This window comes from Papio anubis, chromosome 4, assembly GCF_008728515.1.
Source record: "Papio anubis isolate 15944 chromosome 4, Panubis1.0, whole genome shotgun sequence".
Classification (NCBI taxonomy): Eukaryota; Metazoa; Chordata; class Mammalia; order Primates; family Cercopithecidae; genus Papio; species Papio anubis.
This window is the reverse complement of record NC_044979.1, coordinates 55,849,637-55,869,370: the sequence shown is the minus strand read 5'-3', so window position 1 is coordinate 55,869,370 and position 19,734 is coordinate 55,849,637. Positions and strand designations below refer to the sequence as shown.

At 38.2% G+C, this 19,734-nt stretch overlaps 2 protein-coding genes across 14 annotated transcripts in view; one reads left to right on the top strand and one right to left on the bottom strand.

Annotated features, from left to right (window-relative positions):
- FBXL13 (F-box and leucine rich repeat protein 13) overlaps positions 1-19,734 on the bottom strand; it is a 276,151-nt gene that overhangs the window by 30,759 nt on the left and 225,658 nt on the right. For all 12 annotated transcript variants that reach the window (XR_004183440.1, XR_004183441.1, XM_017957017.3 and 9 more), the window contains one exon: positions 11,627-11,710. Coding sequence is in view for 10 of the 12 variants with exons in the window: in XM_017957017.3 (XP_017812506.2) it covers positions 11,627-11,710 (84 nt within the window). In the remaining 2 variants the exon portion in view is untranslated. The remainder of the gene's footprint in view (positions 1-11,626; positions 11,711-19,734) is intronic.
- FAM185A (family with sequence similarity 185 member A) overlaps positions 1-19,734 on the top strand; it is a 170,057-nt gene that overhangs the window by 95,273 nt on the left and 55,050 nt on the right. Inside the window, exon 9 of one of the 2 annotated variants that reach the window (XM_009203570.4) lies at positions 7,391-9,529. The exons of the other annotated variant lie outside the window; for it this stretch is intronic. Coding sequence (XP_009201834.3) covers positions 7,391-7,420 — 30 coding nt within the window. The 3' untranslated portion in view covers positions 7,421-9,529. Of the gene's footprint in view, positions 1-7,390; positions 9,530-19,734 lie in introns of those variants that run through there. 2 annotated transcript variants of the gene reach the window in all.

The window sequence follows — 19,734 nt, the reverse complement described above, 5'->3', positions numbered from 1 at the left end:
TAGTACCCATGACTCCAGTATCCCTTGGAACCTTACAGACAATGGGAAACTGACGAACTGTCAAATCCCACATCCTTTGAAGTCTAGCAAATTTCTAATTCTTTTGAACTGCCTCCACAATTAGAAACACACTAGTGTCAGGAGCCACAGAGAATACTGTTTATTTCTTTTGCTCATGGGCTTTGAAGAAATAATGCCTGGGTATCTTGGCAAGAGTTTATCTGTGACTTCCAGTTGATTCCAGGTGTCTTGGGTCTCCAGGGGTATGTTGTTCTATTATAAAGTTTAGGAAACTATCCTTGGCATGAATAGCCATGCAGCACAGATTTCCACAGTAAAACTCTTAATTATTCCAGGTTTTGTGGGGGGTTGCTTTCTCCACAAGCTACCAGATATCCCCACTACCCTTCATTCTACCAGAGGAATTCCTTAGTTTCCTCTCCCAATAACCTGTAAAACACTTCTAAACCAGAGGCCCTCTGGAATCTCCATCATAGACAGTTTAGTCAATTATTTCCTAATCATAACTTGGAGTACTGGATGAGAAGAGAGACTTTGCCAAGCAATATGGTAAGAGATAAAAGATTCAAATATCTGGACGTTCCACCTCCCCATACAAGAGATTTCAGAGCTTCTGCTGCAACAAAGGCCAATAATTAAAGTCATTTTGGAAAGGAGTCCTCCGTTGCTTCTGTTGCGAACCATAAACACAACTTGTAACCCTAGAGAAGAGGTGGAGTTATTGAAATCTCATGCTTTGATAATTACTGAATGACTTAATCTTGGAAAACAAATAGAAATCAATGTTGAGTTCTTTAAAAAAAATTGTTGCTACATGGAGCCAATACATCTAATCCATCTTTGGCATTATAAGTCAGTATGTGTCAAAGGCTACCATAATCAACTTTGGTTGAGCACCAGGGGGTGGAGTCTATCAACTGATGAGAATGATTGATGAGAATCTTGCGCAAACAACATTTATAACTAGTTACAAAGCTTAGTGATTCAAAGTAAGTATTTGAGATCAGAAGAGAGTCACTGGAGAGTAATCCAGTTCTTGCTGTTAGGGCACATGAACTCAACCCTTCTTACACTCTAGAGAGGAACGTCCAGAACACGCTGGTCATAGGCCATTGTGGGGGAGGAAGATTTTGACTGGACTGTTGCTGAATGAGGTAGGTACTCCTGGGCCTTTGTGACCTGAGTATCCATGTAGACAGATGTTCCATACAAATTCTAGGGGTTTCAGTTCCGTAGCACAGATAGTCCAGAGTACAAGACTCAGAACTCTGAACCCTCAGTTTCCACTTGGACTATGCCTGGAGCCCCTCAACTTACTGAACATTCCTGGGTCAGACCAAAAGTCAAATGAACAGCAATGACTCTTGCTCTGTTGTTCTCCCAACTATGAAGTAGCTTATGATTGTGCCACATGGTTGCCGCCCTTCCCAGTCCCTCATTCCAAATCCCTCCTCCTCTACCTCCTTTTCTATTTGTAAATCAAGATAACTGTTACCAAAGGGCAAATTTTAAAAATCAAAAGTTTATAATCTAAGAGAATATATCATAAAAGTTTATGAAGATTAAGGGAGAGAAGAAGCATGTTACTTCAAGTGGTAGGCCAGGCGTGGTGGCTCAGGCCTGTAATCCCAGCACTTTGGGAGGCGGAGGCAGGCGGATCACCTGAGGTCAGGAGTTCAAGACCAGCCTGACCAACATGGTGAAACCCCGTCTCTACTAAAAATACAAAATTCCCCGGGCGTGGTGGCGCATGCCTGTAATCCCAGTTACTTGGGAAGCTGAAGCAGGAGAATCACTTGAACCTAGGAGGCAGAGGTTGCAGTGAGCCAAGATCATGCCATTCCAGACTGGGCAAAAACAGCAAAACTCCATCTCAAAAACAAAAACAAAAAACACCAAAAAACCTGCAACTGCTTTTAAAGAAAGGCTGGGTATGGTGGCTCACATCTGCAATCCTAGCACTTCAGGAGGCCAAGGCAGGTGGATCACTTGAGGTCAAGAGTTTGAGACCAGCCCGGCCAACATGGTGAAACCCCATTGCTACTAAAAATACAAAAAATTAGCCAGACATGGTGGTGGGCACCTGTAATCCCAGCCACTCCAGAGGTTGAGACAGGAGAATTGCTTGAACCCAGGCAGCGGAGGTGGCAGTAAGCCAAGATTGTGCCACTGCACTCCAGCCTAGGCGACAGAGCGAGACTCCATCTTAATAAAAAAAAATAATAATAAAAATAAAAAAATCCAGTGTGAAGCAGCTAGAGCTAGATTGAGGGTCTCAAAAAAGATGGGGCCTGAAGAGGACAATGAGAGAAGTGGAGGTTCTAGTATCTCTACTGCTGTTTATACCCCACAAGCCAAAGTCAGATACCTAAGTGATCATCAGACAACAGGGCGCTGACCTAGGTGACAACCTTAAAATTCATCGATGGTGCCATCTGTAAGGTATTACTAAACCAGCTCGTGAAGAGTATCAGCCAGAAACCAGGCAGAAAAGACAAGAGAGCAGATGAGGCTGAACCACTACCACAGACTTCCTTCCTTGGTGTAATTATAAATACTACACACTGCATTCTGGTTTCAGGGCTTTAAAAAGCAGATGAACTGTCTCTGTTAGAGATACTTTTTCATAATTAATTTCAGAGTCATTTATTAATTATCTTTTATAGTTAATAAAAGATAAGAGGGAGCAATGTTTGGGTTTGGAAAACAATGACGATTATCTAAGTCTGAATCTTCACCTCCCCTCCAAACCAGAAAATATAAAGAGAAAAGAAATAAAACTGCAACAGTACCCATATATTCATCATTACTAGAATTAAGAGAACAATACAACCTTCAAATTACTTATAAGTAGAGTAAAAACAAATTCAAACAGAGCTCCCTTAGCCTGCCTGCAGCTGCCACAAACCTAGAGGTAGAGTGGGAGGGAGAATGCCTAAAAGACTCTGTCCTAAGAGTGGAGGGGCGAAGAGAGCTTAGAGGAAACACAGACAAAATCATGCCATACACAATGGGGAAAAAAATGTTTTTTTCTCTATAGTCACACCACTCTCAATACTTTCAGAACACTTCACTTCTGATACCAGATGTGTGGGTTTTTCCACACACTGACCAATTCTGTGACACCAACTGGATGTTCTATAATTTAATTCAATTCTGACATTAACTGGAGTTAGCACAGACCCCACGTGTTCAGAGCTCAATCCCAGTAGATTTCAGATGCCAATCGCAAGTCCCAGGTTGTCATTTGGACTTCTAATGAACCACCTATATATTAGGGTTCCCATAACTACCTCCTTGGGCTTGATAATTTGCTAGGACAACTCAAAGAATTCAGGGAAACATGTTAACCAGTTTATTATATAATAAAGGATACCAATGAACTGCCAGACGAAAAGGTACATAGGGCTAGGTATAGAGGTCCTGAGTGCAGGAACTTGTGTCCCCACAGAGTTGGGGTGCACCCCTCTCCTGGCATATGGATGTGTTCACCAACCTGGAAGTACTCTAAACCCTGTAGTTCAGGGATTTTTATGGGGGCTTTGTCATGTAGACACCATCAATTATTAGCTCAATCTCCAGCCCCTCTCACCTTCCCAAAGGATGGGGAATAGAGCAGAAAGTTCCAAGATTCTAATCATGGCCTGGCCTTTCTCATGACCAGCCCCCAACCAAGAACTCACCAAGAGTCACCTCATTAGAACAGAAGATACACCCAGGAAACTCCAAGGAATTAGGAGTTCTGCATCAGGAACCATGGTCAAAGACCAAATACTAGAACAAAAGATACCTATTACCCCTATTGCTCAGAAAGTTACAAGCCCTTTAAGGAGCTCTGGGCCAGGACTGTGGACAAAGACCAAAATATACATATCTCCTATAAATCACACACTCAGAAGAAGAGATATTTTGGCAACAGTAAGTGCCAAAATACTGAATCAATCTTGGTAGTTCATAGGGCTTGAAAGTGGGGATACCACCAATATTCCTGGCAGAGAAGTCAGATGCATGGACATCGTCTTTAACCACATCTTCACACTCATCCCTCATCTGAACTATCGACAGTTTCATGGATTTTGCTATCTAAATGTTCTCTAATCCATTTCCCTATCCCCAGCCTCCCTGTTACTTCCCGTGTTCAGGTTGCTATCCTCTCACCCCTGGACTGTAACAAAAACCTCTTATATTCCTACCTGCACTGTTGGTAGGTCTCCTTTTCCCCTTCTGCTCTTCAATCTAACTTCCACATTCCTTGTTAAAGTGATTTTTCTAACAGATAAACTTCCCTGGCATTCCCATGCTGGATTAGGTACCTCACCCGAATCCTCCCATAGCCTCCTACATGCCTTTATCACAGCATTATGACTAAAAGCATCCTTTTGGAATTAGACATTTTATACACTAGCTCATGTGCTTACTTGTTTTATGACTTGGGAGTGGTTTTTAACCTCTTGGAACCTCCAGTTTGTAAAATGGAATTAAAAGTATTGCCTACCTCATAAAGTAGGAAATTAATACATGGGAAATACAACAGTGCCTGGCAATAGTAAGTGCTACATTGATATTAGCTGACAACCACCACATAGTATTGAATTTTTCTGCTTATATCTGCCTAACCCCACTAGACCTAGCCTCATCATTTAAAAAAAAATATATAATGATTTCTGTTTTCAAAAAACAGATTATCCATGTCCTCTACATGGAAAGTCTAATCCAAAATGTTGTGTTCAATCACTGAACAAGATGTCACATTTTCACAAAATAAATTAATCTGAGGCTGGACATGGTGGGTGACACCTGTAATACTGGCACTTTGGGAGGCTGAGGCGGGCAGATCACCTGAGGTCAGGAGTTCAAGACCAGCCTTGGCCAACATGGTGAAACACCATCTCTACTAAAAATACAAAAATTAGCTGGGGATGATGGCACATGCCTGTAATCCCAGCTACTTGGAAGGCTGAGGTGGGAGAATGGTCTGAGCCCGGGAGGAGGAGGTTGCAGTGAGCCAAGATCATGCCACTGCATACAAGCCTGGGCAACAGAGCAAGACTCCATCTCAAAAAAAAAAAAAAAAAAAAACTGAAATGAGATGATTTGAGCATGATCTTACATGCAGGTATGGAGTAGCCTAATTAATCATCTAAGCTCTTTCCAACTTGCTAATTGCAAATAATATCCCAGTGTTGTAGTAAGGAAGCTTAAGAATCGTTCACAAGCGTAATGGACATGACCAAAGTGCCTGAACTTTGGGACAGCCACAGGCCCCACCTATGCAAGCACAGCCAGCCCACCAGGCTGCAGGGTAGAGAGCACAAAAAGCATTTGCTTATGACAGCCACAGACTCAATGCTCACTGACGGTGGCTGTCCACCTGCTCAGCTAACCTGTAGCTCTTCTGTATGGCCTACACTCTCAGAATGGTGTTTATATATTTTAAATGGTAGACAAAAAAGCAAAAGAATAATAATATTTCATGATATGTGAAAATGATATGAAATACAAATTTTCAGTGTCCATAAAGTTTTATTGGAATACAGCAACTCTCATTTATTTACATATTGTCTATGGCTGTTTCTATGCTCAATGGCAAAGCTGGGAAGTTGCAACAGAGACTGTATGGCCTGCAAAGCCTAAAACAGAAACTACCTGATGCTTCACAACTTGACAGAAAAAAAAAAGCCTACCCCTGCTCCAGTGTGCAAGCTCCTGTCTGCGTCATAATTGTAGTCACTATAGGGGAATGAATTGTTGTGGGCTAAGTGAATTGCTTAAGAAAACGTGGCCATGTAAGAGGCAGAATTGGAATAAAAATTAGGACTCTTGACAGCTAGTCCCACATTCCCTAAATTATATTATTACTTTTGCTATCAGAGAACTAATCCACACACTTCCACAAGAAAAAGAGCTTTGTCATTTAAATGGATGATTAATTTTTTAAATAAAATATAGATAAAAAGGTAATTCTTTAACACCCATTTTTTTTTCTTTTTTTTCTTTTTTTGAGATGCAGTTTCTCTCTGTCACCCAGCTGGAGTGCAGTGGTGCAATCTCGGCTCACTGCAACCTCCGCCTCCCGGGTTCAAGCGATTCTCCTGTCTCAGCCTCCGGAGTAGCTGGGACTAGAGGTGTGCGCCACTATGCCTGGCTAATTTTTTTGTATTTTTAGTAGAGATGGAGTTTCACCATGTTGGGCAGGCTAGTCTTGAACTCCTGGCCTCAGGTAATCCACCTGCCTTGGCCTCCCAAAGTGCTGCAATTACAGGTGTGAGCCACTGCACCTGACCAATAAACCAATTTTTATTACTTGCTTTGAATACTGACCATCATCTATTGGTTTTAGCCTAGAAATGTATAATCATATAGCATGTCTCTATACACAATTTGGGTGTAATACATATACACATTGACATATATATGATGTAATATATACCAAGGTGTATACATATATTTAATTTACCTACATATACTAGACATAGATGTACATTTACATATATTTGCATGTAAACACACATATATGCACACTTTCACTGTATACACACCTGCCAGTCCTTTTGGTGCATCCTAATGAAACCTGATTTTCTCCTACTAATGACATTTCTTAATCAACTACCTCAACCTACTAACACTGAAATAATTAGAAATTTTTGTCTAGCTGCAAGATTTTCATTCAAAGATAATCTGCATAAAAAATACACATTTATGTGTATGGATATTATATAAACGTGTTTATATTGTGCTTCATTCTAGGAAAGGGGAATGAGAAATGCAAACTAGATTAAGAGTATAAAAAGCAACCAGAGGCCAGGCACAGTGCCTCACCCCTGTAATTCCAGCAGTTTGGGAGGCTGAGGCAGGTGGATCACCTGAGGTCAGGAGTTCGAGATCAGCCTGGCCAACATGATGAAACCCATTTCTATTAAAAATACAAAAAATTAGCCAGGCGTGGTGGTGCGCGCCTGTAATCCCAGCTACTCAGGAGGCTGAAGCAGGAGAATCACTTGAACCCAGGAGGCGGAGGTTGCAGTGAATTGAGATCGTGTCATTGCACTCCAGCTTGGGCAACAAAAGCGAAACTCTGTCTCAGAAAAAAAGTAACCAGAGTAAATAATTGGATTTATTCCATTGGTTCTATCAAAACAACTTAGTAAGATGGAACTTCTAATATTTCTGTACTGTAACACTGCATTTAAGCCAATTCCTTTGCCATACTTGGCCATCTGTTATTTAACTGACCTCATAAAATCCTCAAGAAAACGATTTCTTAAGAAATGCTCAGTTACAGCTGCATCAAACATCTTCTCCAAAATGCCTTTCAAGAGCACCAAATAATTTTAGTGTAACATAATCATTGAATGTCTGTTGTTCTCAGAAAAGAACTAAAGTTGGAGAAAGTAATTAAAGCCAGATCCTAAAAGTCAATACATCTGAGGCTCCAGACAATGACTCTGTATGTGCTGTGGTTTCCACTAAACACTAAAATGAGGTAATTTTTTATTCTTATTATGTTCACAACTCTTGCAAAACCTAACCAGGGTAAAAGATTTATTCATTTTTCTCATTAAGTGAATTATGTAGTGTATAAGTTTTCAACGTCTTATGCTAAAAACAGAATCTCTCCTATAGTTACCTTTTCTAAGTGTGGATAATCTGAACATCTCAATTTACTCACCTTATTTTATTCTCTTTCCCTCTCTTTCTAAATCCAGGTAAGGAATTGTGAAATTCGTTTGTATGTCACTTTCTCCTCCCCCTGCTTTGTCTGTTCCCTTTTGGGACTTAATAATTGGGCTGGAGGAGGCAAGGGGAAAGATTACCACAGGCCAGAAGTATGAACCTTGGAAGAGGTAAAACTGGTTAAAAGCCACAACACAGACACACAGACACACACATACCAAAAGCAGGGAGGGGAAAAAGAGGGATGAGAAATGATGAAAAAGAAAAATTTCAGGGTTGAGGGTGAGGGGAGGGAACTCAGAGGACAGGTCAACAGGTGCAGCAAACCACCATGGCACATGCATACCTATGGAACAAACCTGCATGTTCTGCACATGTATCTTGTTTTGTTTTGTTTAGAAAAAAATTGAGGAAAATAAAAGAAAAATTTCTTGTTCATGAACTCAAGAGTAGAACCACTAATCTTTTAGATTACTGAAAATAAATACATGTCAGTTTGTAAAAGATTAAATTGTTTTAAAGATATGCCAGAAGTCAGCTGTATGGTCATATAGTTAGCAAATGGGTAAATGCTTTTGTCTACAATCTCAGAGCACCTAAACATAGTACAAGTTTTAGGCTCCAAACAGTGAAAAGAAAAATGTCTGGACCCCACAGAATCAAAAAGAAATGACAGAAAACACTGGTCTCCTGATACTTAACATCAAACTTTGGTCAATACTCCTTCATCCCAAGGATGAGAGGAGCATCTAAAAATTAATCAATGATGCATATTAAGAGACTATGTCATCGCCATGGTAGGTTTCAATACTCCTAAATGATTTCTAGTTATTGGTCAAATATAATTGATATGAGAAATATAACCCAGTATTAAAAATGTTAATATTTTAAACGGTTTTTTCTAGTCTATCACCTTGTCAAAGATCTTTTGAAAGCCTGACTATATCATATTCATAGATAAAGCTTTGTATAAATGTATGTTTAACCCTTAAATTAATTGCAGCAGGTAAATCATGGCTTAACTTTAGAGGAATCTTTCAGCCTTTTCTCTTAGTAGGTTACATACATCTAAATGATTTGTAATCCTTTTTGTTATGAAAGAGTTACAACAATCTTTCCAATACGGAATTTTCTAGTCCTCTCTGGGATATGTGTTTTGTGTTCGTTTATTTAACTCTACAGTACTGAATATACTACCAGGCAGATTTCTTAGGGACTTCTTAGAACATCAGTACCCTTGGTCTAAAATTGGGAGAAATTGACATTATGGGACACTAATGCTCCTTAAAGTAGATTCCCTCAAGTATGATTACATTGTTCAGACCCAGTGAGAAACAGCAAAAATAATTTGAAAACATTTTTTCTCACTAAACTGTCAATCAACCATTCAGAACAGCAGTTCTCCATTTCCACCTTTCATTTCCGTAAAACTGTTACTGAATTAGTTTGCTGAGAAGGTATAAGACTTTGAGTCAGTCATTTAAGCCCTCTTGGCCTTTGATGTAATTTTTTATTCCTACTGCCTTAACATTAGGGAGTTGCTTTAGATGTTTCTAAGATTCTTTCAGCTCCAGAAGTTTAGAATTCAATGCTAGAGGTCTAGAGCATCTTTTGAGCTGGAATCCTCTACAGCCCACCAGTTGAGATGGTATTGTAACACTCCTATTAGTCATGTTAAAACTTCTTGGAAAGTCTACTTCAAATTGACAGAGATAACTTCAGGTTTGCCATGCTCTGGGGACTTCTCAGCTTTTATTGCATTATCTTCCTACTTGTGGGATAAACCCTTTTATAGGTTTTTCTTTCTCTCTTTCTTCCCTCCCTCCCTCCCTCCTTCCCTCCTTCCTTCCTTCCTTCCCTTCCTTTCTTCCTTTTCCTTCCCCTCCTTCTCCTCCTCTTCTTCTTCCTCCTCCTCCCCTCCTCTTCCTTCTCGTCCTTCTTCTTCTTTCTTTCTCTCTCTCCCTCTCTGTCTCTTTCTCTTTCTCTCTCTCTTTCTATTTCTACTTTAGCTTCAGGCTTTTATGAGTGGTTGGGGTTTTAAACTCTCAAGGCACATTTATCTAGAACTTCCAATGTGTTTCAGTGCTTGCATTCCTAGGTTACTGCTAGGAATAACAGTTCAATACATGTATGACAAAGAACTTTGGGGTTTTTTCTAACAGCACATTGATATGCTTAAAGTGATGGAAAAATTACACTGTGGCTTGCTCACATTATGTACTTTATGACTCCTGCACATCACTCAAGATTAGGTCTAGGAATTTTACTTTTCTTGCAAGCTCTTGAAGAATCAATTGAGTATGTAATCGTTCATCCTAGCCAATTACTTATCTCATGCTTCCCATTCCCATAAAGGATGCTAGCAAGTATGTTTGAGTAACTTAAGTTCCTAACTGTTGAGTGTCTGGCATAATTTTTCAAACTCCCCCAACTTTCAATGATTAGATTCTATAACATTTCTATCTACAGAATACTTTGTTTATACGAGAAGACTTTTACCACACTGCAGTTCATTACTCTCCATGTAAAATATCCCTGTTTGCTTTGAATCTGACATGAGGAAGGGAGAGAGTAGACAGGGAAAAATGGGAAAATAAATCTCAATCACTTTGGCTGTGGAGACCTAACTAAGAGCCTGGAGTTGAACTTGGTTCAACTAGGATCACATATGTGTTGTTACATTTCCAATCCATTTCTTTTTTTTCTACTATGACCCACAAAATTTATTCAATTTGTACTTAATTAAACTAAAAAGTTTCTGCACAGCAAAAGAAACAGCAGAGTAAATAGACAATGAACAGAGTGTGAGAAAATCTTCACAATCTATACATCTGACAAAGGACTGAGATCCAAAATCTACAATGAACTCAAACAAATTAGCAAGAAAAAACCAAACAATCCCATCAAAAAGTGAGCTAAGGACATGAACAGATAATTCTCAAAAGAAGATGTACAAATGTCTAATAAACATGAAAAAAAATGCTCAACATCACAAATGATCAGGGAAATGCAAATCAAAACCACAATGTGAAACCATCTTACTCCTGCAAGACTGGTCATAATCAAAAAATCAAAAAATAATAAAAGTTGGCAGGGATGCAGTGAAAAGGGAACACTTCTGCACTGCTCGTAGGAATGTAAACTAGTACAGCCACTATAAAAAACAGTGTGGAGACTCCTTAAAGAGCTAAAAGTAGAACTACCATTTGATCCAGCAATCCCACTACTGGGTATCTACCCAGAAGAAAAAAAGTCATTGTATGAAAAAGATACTTGCACAAGCATGCTTATAGCAGGACAATTCGCAATTGCAAAATTGGGGAACCAACTCAAATGTCCATCAATCAATGAGTGGATAAAGAATTGTGATTATATATATATATACACACACACACACACACACACATATATACACACACACACATATATATATATTCCATGTACACATTCCATACACACACACACACACACATATATATATATGTGTGTGTGTATGGAATGTGTACATGGAATACTATTCAGCCATAAAAATGAAATAATGGCATTTGCAGTAACCTGGATGGAATTGGAGACCGTTATTCTAAGTGAAGTAACTCAGGAATGGAAAACCAAACACTGTATATTCTCACTCATAATTGGGAGCTAAGCTATGAGAATGCAAAGGTATATGAACGATGCAATGGATTTTGGGGACTTGGGGAAAAGGGTGGGAAATGAGTGAGGAATAAAAGACTACAAATTGGGTACATTGTATACTGCTTAGGTGATGGGTGCACCAAAATCTCACAAATTACCACTAAAAAAATGTACTCATGTAACCAAACACCACCCATTCCCCAAAAACCTATGGAAATAAGAAATAAAGTGAATTAATCAATTTTTTGAAAAATTTCAATCTTATTTCTCTAACAGATGATCTTAATGATCTTACCTGAATTCCAACATCAGTGATTCCATAACACTCGGATACAGAAAGTTCCTTCAATTTTTTATGTTTGGAAAGTACATTCAAACCCTAAAAATATTTAATATAAAGATCATTTTGTGATTATCATTTAGTATGGAATATATAGTTCCAATAACCATTTATACAAACTGACAATATAAAAAACCATTTATGAAAACTAAAAAATTTTAGCTGCTGTCATATTTCTTTACACTTAACAAATGATAAGACCACTTAGGTTAGGCAATGCCATTAAGTAAAATTTTCAGGTTGTCTCTAATGTTTTACAAAAGCTTTTATGGAATCCCAGAGTCAGAAAACTCCCTTAGGAGGTTATTATCTTGCCACTTGTTTCCAGATACATGTTATCTGAATCAATATAAACAAATCCAGCTTACTAATTTATTTTGAAGACACTTCATGTGGATAAAGAACCTATTTGTTCCTGTAATCCCAGCACTTTGGGAGGCCGAGACGGGCGGATCACGAGGTCAGGAGATCGAGACCATCCTGGCTAACACGGTGAAACCCCGTCTCTATTAAGAAATACAAAAAACTAGCCGGGCGAGGTGGCGGGCGCCTGTAGTCCCAGCTACTCGGGAGGCTGAGGCCGGAGAATGGCGTGAACCCGGGAGGCGGAGCTTGCAGTGAGCTGAGATCCGGCCACTGCACTCCAGCCTGGGCGACAGAGCGAGACTCCGTCTCAAAAAAAAAAAAAAAAAAAAAAAAAAGAACCTATTTGTTAATATATTTTTATTTATGCCTAACAAAAACATCTTAAAATCTTTAGCTCATTTTATAATGATTAATCCCTTGAAGAGGAAGAGAATAGATCTTTATATAAAGGCCTAGAGACAGATAATCATTCAGTAATAGACCACTTCTTTTTCAGATTAAAAGCCTTGGATTTTTTTAATTTAAAAAAAGAGATTGCACTTCCAGCCTTAATTTTTTTATGTGTGATTGTGTTGTCCCATTTCTCAGTATTTTTTCCCCAAATTTACTGGCACAACACTCAGATAAGGAACTGACGAATGTGGCTTATTAATGCCATCGTTCTGTTTTTTAATCAGGATCACATTACTTTTATGTAATCCCATACAATGTGCTTCCTAAACTACATGGACAACAGAAGGGTTGTTCCCACCCCCGCCATTCTATGATTCCAGGGCTGGCTGGCAGGGAAAATACCATAAATGACACATAGATTTGTCCTCTTTATATTTTATTTGCAGGATTGGTTTATATTTTATTGATCTTAAATACAACATTTGGACCACAGTTGAAAATGGGCTATGCAAATATTATATCTTGGTTTTTTTCTGTTTTTTTTGTTTTTGTTTTTTTTGTTTTTTATGTTTTGTTTTTTTAAATTCCCAATGCACAGATTGGGCCTTCTCATTTAAAAAAAAAAAAAAAAGGGTCTGGATTAAGAAAAATGTGTTTTATTTAAGCCTCTGCTTAAACTATGATTTCTAATTTCTTTTAATGGTATTGCATACCACTCCAAAATAAAATCTGTGAATTCGTTTAACTTTTTAAAAACTTTTATTTGCATTTATTTTATGCTGAATTTATTCCTGTGCCATAAGTTTTCATTTGTTTGTTCAGTTTCTTCAGGAATATATTTTTCTTCTATGCAACCTCATCCTTTCAATTTTATTGTTGACTGTGGATCTTTTGCTAGGAACCCATTATGTTTTCTGCCTCCCTGTTTCAAAACAAAGTCTGACCAAACCCTGCAGAGCCATCACATGTAGTCTGGGTTCCAGATGTGGATGCTATTTTATTCATGTTAAAAGAATTGGAAGAGTTTAGATATTCCCCAATAGAATCCAAATTGTTTGAACACAAATATCAAGTAAAAGATGCAAAGTTTGTCTCTTTACCCTATACTTGATAATAGTTAAGTATGTTTTAGTATCCTATAGAAAATTTGTCCTATGAAACTATCTCTGAAGTTTTCACTTAGATTTCACTTTTATGTAGTCAAGTTAGAATTTTTTAAGATGAGCCATAAATGAAGTGCATTTGCTAAATATGACATATAACAGCCTATATGCTCCTTATTACTTTAATCAAAATCATTAAAAATTAAAATATTAAGATGGAATGCCTTGTCTCATCACTGTAATTGTTCATTAAGACATATGGCCTAAAAATTGAATGGATCAACATTATTAGCCATTAGATAAATGCATAATGACATACCACAACATACTTACTAGGATGGCTATAATTTAAAATACAGATAATAAAATGCGTTGATGAGGATGTGGACAAATTGGATATACTGCTAGTGGAAATGTAAAATGAGCCAGCCACTTTGGAAAACAGTCTGGCATTTCCTCAAAAATTAAACATAGACTTATAATATGACCCATCAATTCTACTCCTAGGTTTATACCCAAAAGCAGTGAAAACATATGTTTACAAAGACTTGTACATGAATGTTTATAGCAGCACTATTTATAATAAAATCCATGCATTCTTTAATAAATGGTGCTGGGAGAACCTGATATCTGTATATAGAAGAATGCAACTAGACTCCTGTATCTCCATATACAAAAATAAACTCAAAATAGATTAAAGACTTAAACATAAGACCTGAAACTATAAAGCTATTAGAAGAAAACATAGGGGGAATGCTTCAGGGCATTGATCTTGGCAAAGATTTTATATAGCTAAGACTTCAAAACCACAGGTAACAAAAACAAAAATAGACAAATGGGATGATATCAAACTAAAAAGATTATACACAACACAGGAAATCAACAAAGTAAAGAGACAACCTACAGAATGGGAGAAGACGTGTGAACTAGTCATACAACAAAGGACTAATATCCAGAATATACAAGGAACTCAAACAACTCAACAGCAAATAAACAAATGATCTGATTAAAAAGTGGACAAAGGAACCAAGCAGACATTTCTCAAAAGAAGACATATGTGAGGGTGATGTGGCTGTGATATCTGTCACCCCATTGATCGCCAGGGTTGATTCGGCTGATCTGGCTGGCTAGGCAGGTGTCCCCCTCTTCCCTCACTCTTCCATGTGTGTCCCTCCCCAAAGCTGCATGCTCAGTCAAAGAGGATAGCCAACCCTGATGGAGGAGGATATGGGTTATTGGTCTAGGGTATACAAGTAGCTGCACTTCCCTGCTTGAACCTCCAAACAACCTCTTAAGAAGACATACAAATAGTCAACAAATATATGAAAAATCATCATCAGGGAAACATACATCAAAACCACAATGAGATGTCATCTCACCCCAGTTAGAATGGCTATTTTCAAAAAGACAACAAATAACAGTGCTGGTGAGGATGCAGAGAAAAGAAAACTCCTATATAGTGTTGGTGAGAATATAAATTAATACAGCAATTATGGAGAACAGCATAGAGATTTCTCTAAAAACAGAACTATCATATGATCCGGCAATCTCACTACTGGGTGTTTACCCAAAGGAAAGGAACTCAGTGTATCAAAGGGATATCTGCACTCCCATGTTTGCTGCAGCACTACTCACAATAGGTAAGATATAGAATCAACCCAAATGTTAATCAACAGACAACTGGATAAAGAAAATGTAGTATATATACACAATGGAATACTATTCAGCCACAAAAAAAGAATGAAATCCTGTCATTTGCAGCAACATGGATAAGCCTGGAGGACATGATGTTAAGCAAAATAAAGTAAGCACAGAAAGATAAATACCACATGTCCTCACTTGTGGGAGCTAAGAAAAAGTAGAGTACAATTGTGGGAATTAGAGGATGGGAAGAGTGGCAGGGAGGGAGGATGGAGATTGGTTGGTTAACAATTTCAAAATTATAGTTTAATAGGAGGAATGAGTTCAGGTATTCTGCAGCACTGTGGGGTGAATATAGTTAACCATAATTTATTGTATATTTTCAAAAAACTAGAAGACAGGATCTTTAATGCTCACAACACAAAGAAATGATAAATATTTGAGGTGATGGATGCTAATTACCATGATTAGATCATTACATAAGGAAATAACACTCTGCATTCCACAAATTGTACAATTATTATGTGTCAACTAAAAAGAAAAGAAAAAAGTGGAAACAACCCAAACATCAATCTATCAGTTGATGAAAGAATAAATATAATATGTTATGTCCATACAACAGAATATTACTTGGTAATAAAAGTAGTACTGATGCATGCTACTATATGAATGAAACCTGAAAACGTCATCCTAAGTAAAAGAAGACAGACCCAAAAGGCCACCTATTGTTTGATTCCATCTGTATGAAGAAGAGTCCAGAACAGGCAAATATGTAGAAACAGAAAGTAGATTAGCAGTTGCCTAGAGCGGGCTCAGGGGTGGGACAGGCATAAGGAGTGACTGCTAATGGGAAGGGCTTTTCTTTTGGGGAGTGAAGAAAACGTTCTGGAATTAGATTTTAGTGGTGGTTCCACCACAAACATACTAAAAACCACTGAATTGTATACTTTAAATTGGTGAGTTTTATGGTACGTGAATTATGTCTCAATAAAAAGTGTTCAAAAAAAGATTGATGTAATAATTGTATAAGTAAATAAAACTCAGAAAATATTCCTACAGCATCCTTCAGTCCAAGATGAATATAGATATTACCCACTTTTAATATATTTTTGTTGGCAACTTCAGACCCTGATGACCAAAATATTAGCCAAATAGGGAGCAAGAGATGTCACCATGCTCATGTGTTAGACAAGTAACTTGAAGCCCTTTCTCCTGGAAGTAAACACATCTTTGTAACTGAGCAGCAACAAATTGAGCTGGCAGAGATGAGGTCTCCACTAAAAATTGCCTCATGCTGGTTACAGGAGACCAGTGAATTTCACTGCTGAATAAGTGAAATACACTGTTTCAGGCAACAGGATTCACTTTTAATGTTTTTTTCTTTTTTACTCAGAAGCTTTTTAGTTTAGTGACCTAAAGAATGTCAGAGCCAGAAAGGTAAATATTCTATTTGGCACTGTGAGGTTCATAAATGCTCCAAATTAGGAGGTGTTCTCTGAAACAAGTGACATTTACATTTTACAGATTTCTGGTGCCAAGGTTTTAGCCCTGGGAGGGACAGGAAGAGTGGAGTGAGAAGAGTACAGTGGGAAGACAAGCCAAAAATGAGGAGGCAAGAGGTAACAGCAAGATAGACGGACTCGGCCTCAGTGGGGCAAAAGGCAGATTGATGCTTACCTTTCAGGAAAACCGTGGCATCATTGCAATGGAAATCGTCCTTGGTCTCCCTCATAAGTCAGCCAAACTCATGAATGCTTTTACTGGAGAGAGGTTTTGCTCTTATTTTCCCAAAGCATAAAAAGGGACTACATTTCATGGTCAGGTGAAGTGCAGAGGAAAGCAGCTGGAGTGGTGGCCTGGAGAAGTCACCAGCATTACAGGTTGCGTGAGAATGCGAGGCACCAGAAATTCACAGGAATCCTGGGGAATACTTTGCTCCTCCATCGCTAATGGAATTAAGGTGCCTGAATCTTAGGGGCCCAGGAATTCCGAGTGGAAAATTGGCTTCATTATATCTCCAGTATCAGGTTCATTGAGGGGCATATCAAGACATAAGGCTCAAAAGGAAGCAGGCACCAAGTCACAAGAACCTTGTACATTATTCTAAGGAATCTGGACTTCATCCTATGCAACAGAGTTAAACAGAACTTTCTCTCTCTGGGGAATATGAGTTGGTACATAAGTCACTATAATGAGGTTCCTTATGTACCAACTCATTCTCTACAGAAGGAATAAAGTATGTGTTTCAAGAGAGCTATAGGGACCACACAGCAGGGAATGAATGCTTCCAGTTGGAAGAAACAGGTGGCAGTCTAGAAAAGATTTTCATAGAGGAAGGAGATTTTGAATCAAGCCTTAAAGATTAAGTATCATTTTGATGAGTGAAACAATGAGAACAGTGTTTCAGGCTGAGGAAACAGCCTGAACAGAGACTTCATGTGGAAAGTGTGAGTTGTTTGGAAGTAGTTCAGTTTGGGGTCACTGGGAGTAGTAGGAGGGAAGATGGAACACTGCCAGGAACAGACACATGCACACAGACATTTGAAAGCAGACAAATCCTTGAACACTACACTTTCCCCACACTTTTTCATCTGGAATTGTTTAGCTGATGTACATAGACAACAGCAATGAACTAGTTACCAAATATTGGAATGCTCTGTGTGTGCGTGTGTGTGTGTGTGTGTGTGCGCGCGCATGTGTGTGGGTGTTATGTACTTACTATACGGCTGAGTCATACTACATCTGGCTTAGACTATCACCAACATAAACAGAAAACATGCTTCCCCAACTCTCTATTTTGAAAACATTCAAATGTACAGAAATGTTTAAAGAATAGCTACAAAGAATACCGACATACCCTTTACATAAATTCACCAATTATTAACATTTTGCCGCATTTATTTAGTTAAGTGTATATATGAACATACATATTTTATTTATATATGTATGAACAAAGTTTTTATACATATGCATAGTTTATATATATAGTTATATATAGACACACACATGTATATACACACAAATATACATAAATTTCTCTGAACTACTTGAAAATAAGTTTCAGATATCATGATGCCTTATCCCTGAATATTTCATGTGCATCTCCTTAGGAATAAGGACATTTTCCTATGTAACTATATAGTATTATTATGTATATATAGTATAGACATATATAACATTATGACACCCAATAAAATTAACAGTAATACCATAGTATCTAGTACAAAGTCAACATGCAAATTTTTTTGTATCCAAGACCCAATTTGTGCATTGGATTTGGTTATCATGTCTTTTTAGTCTTTTTTTATTTTTATTTTAAGACATTGACTTTTTTTAAGGATCTAGGCCAGTTATGTAGAGTGTCTCATATTCTGTATTTGTCTAATTGTTCCTTATGATTGGATTCAAGGTAAACTTTTTTTGAAAAAATACTCCTGAATTATTATAGCATCCCATTGGGAGGCACATATGTCCAATTGTTCCACAATTGGTGATGCTGTTGGGCCACTTGGTTCAGAAGATGACTACCATAGATCTCTTCATTAGAAGAGGTACCCCTTTTTATTTAAAAAGTAATTTGTTGAGATGTCATAGTACACATAGAATATTCTGCAAACATGAGAAGTGTTTGTTATAAAGAATATATAGTAACATACTTAGGTTCAAAAAGCAGTATACAAAATTACATCTGCAGGCTGGACACGGTGGCTCACGCCTGTAATCCCAGTACTTTGGGAGGCCAAGGTAGGTGAATCACCTGAGGTCAGGAGTTCAAGAGCAGCCTGGCCAACATGGCAAAACCCCATCTCTATTAAAATACAAAAATTATCTGGGCATGGTGGCAGGTGCCTGTTATCCCAGCTACTCGGGAGGATGAGGCAGGAGAATCGCTTGAACCTGGGAGGCAGAAGTTGTAGTGAGCCAAGATCATGCCACTGCACTCCAGCCTGGATGACAGAGTGAGACTCTGTCTCCAAAAAAAAGGAAAAGATCACATCTTCATATGTGTGTGTATAGTGTATGCGTATGTGTATTAAAAGAAATGGACATTCTGGGCAGGGCGCAGTGGCTTACACCTGTAATCCCAGCACTTTGGGAGGCCAAGGCGAGTGGATCATGAGGTCAGGAGTTCGAGACCAGCCTGGCCAATATGGTGAAACCCCATCTCTACTAAGAATACAAAAATTAGCCAGGCGTGGTAGTCCACACCTGTAGTCCCAGCTACTTGGGAGGCTGAGGCAGAAGAATCGCTTGAACCCCAGAGGCGGAGGTTGCAGTGAGCAGAGATTGCGCCACTGCACTCCAGTCTGGGCGACAGAGGGAGGTTCCATCTCAAAAAAAAAAAAAAAAAGAAAAGAAAAGAAAAAAAAAGAAATGGACGTTTTGGAGGGTGGGCAATGATACGTTTTTTCATTATCCATATTTCTTTTAGTATTATTAATGTTTATGAAAATAGCATAATTTGGAGGAGAAAAACCCAATATGTAAGTCTCTTATTGAATATTTTTGTATTTCAACAAAGAAGTATATAAAATATTAACACTAGGCTTTATTTCTTTA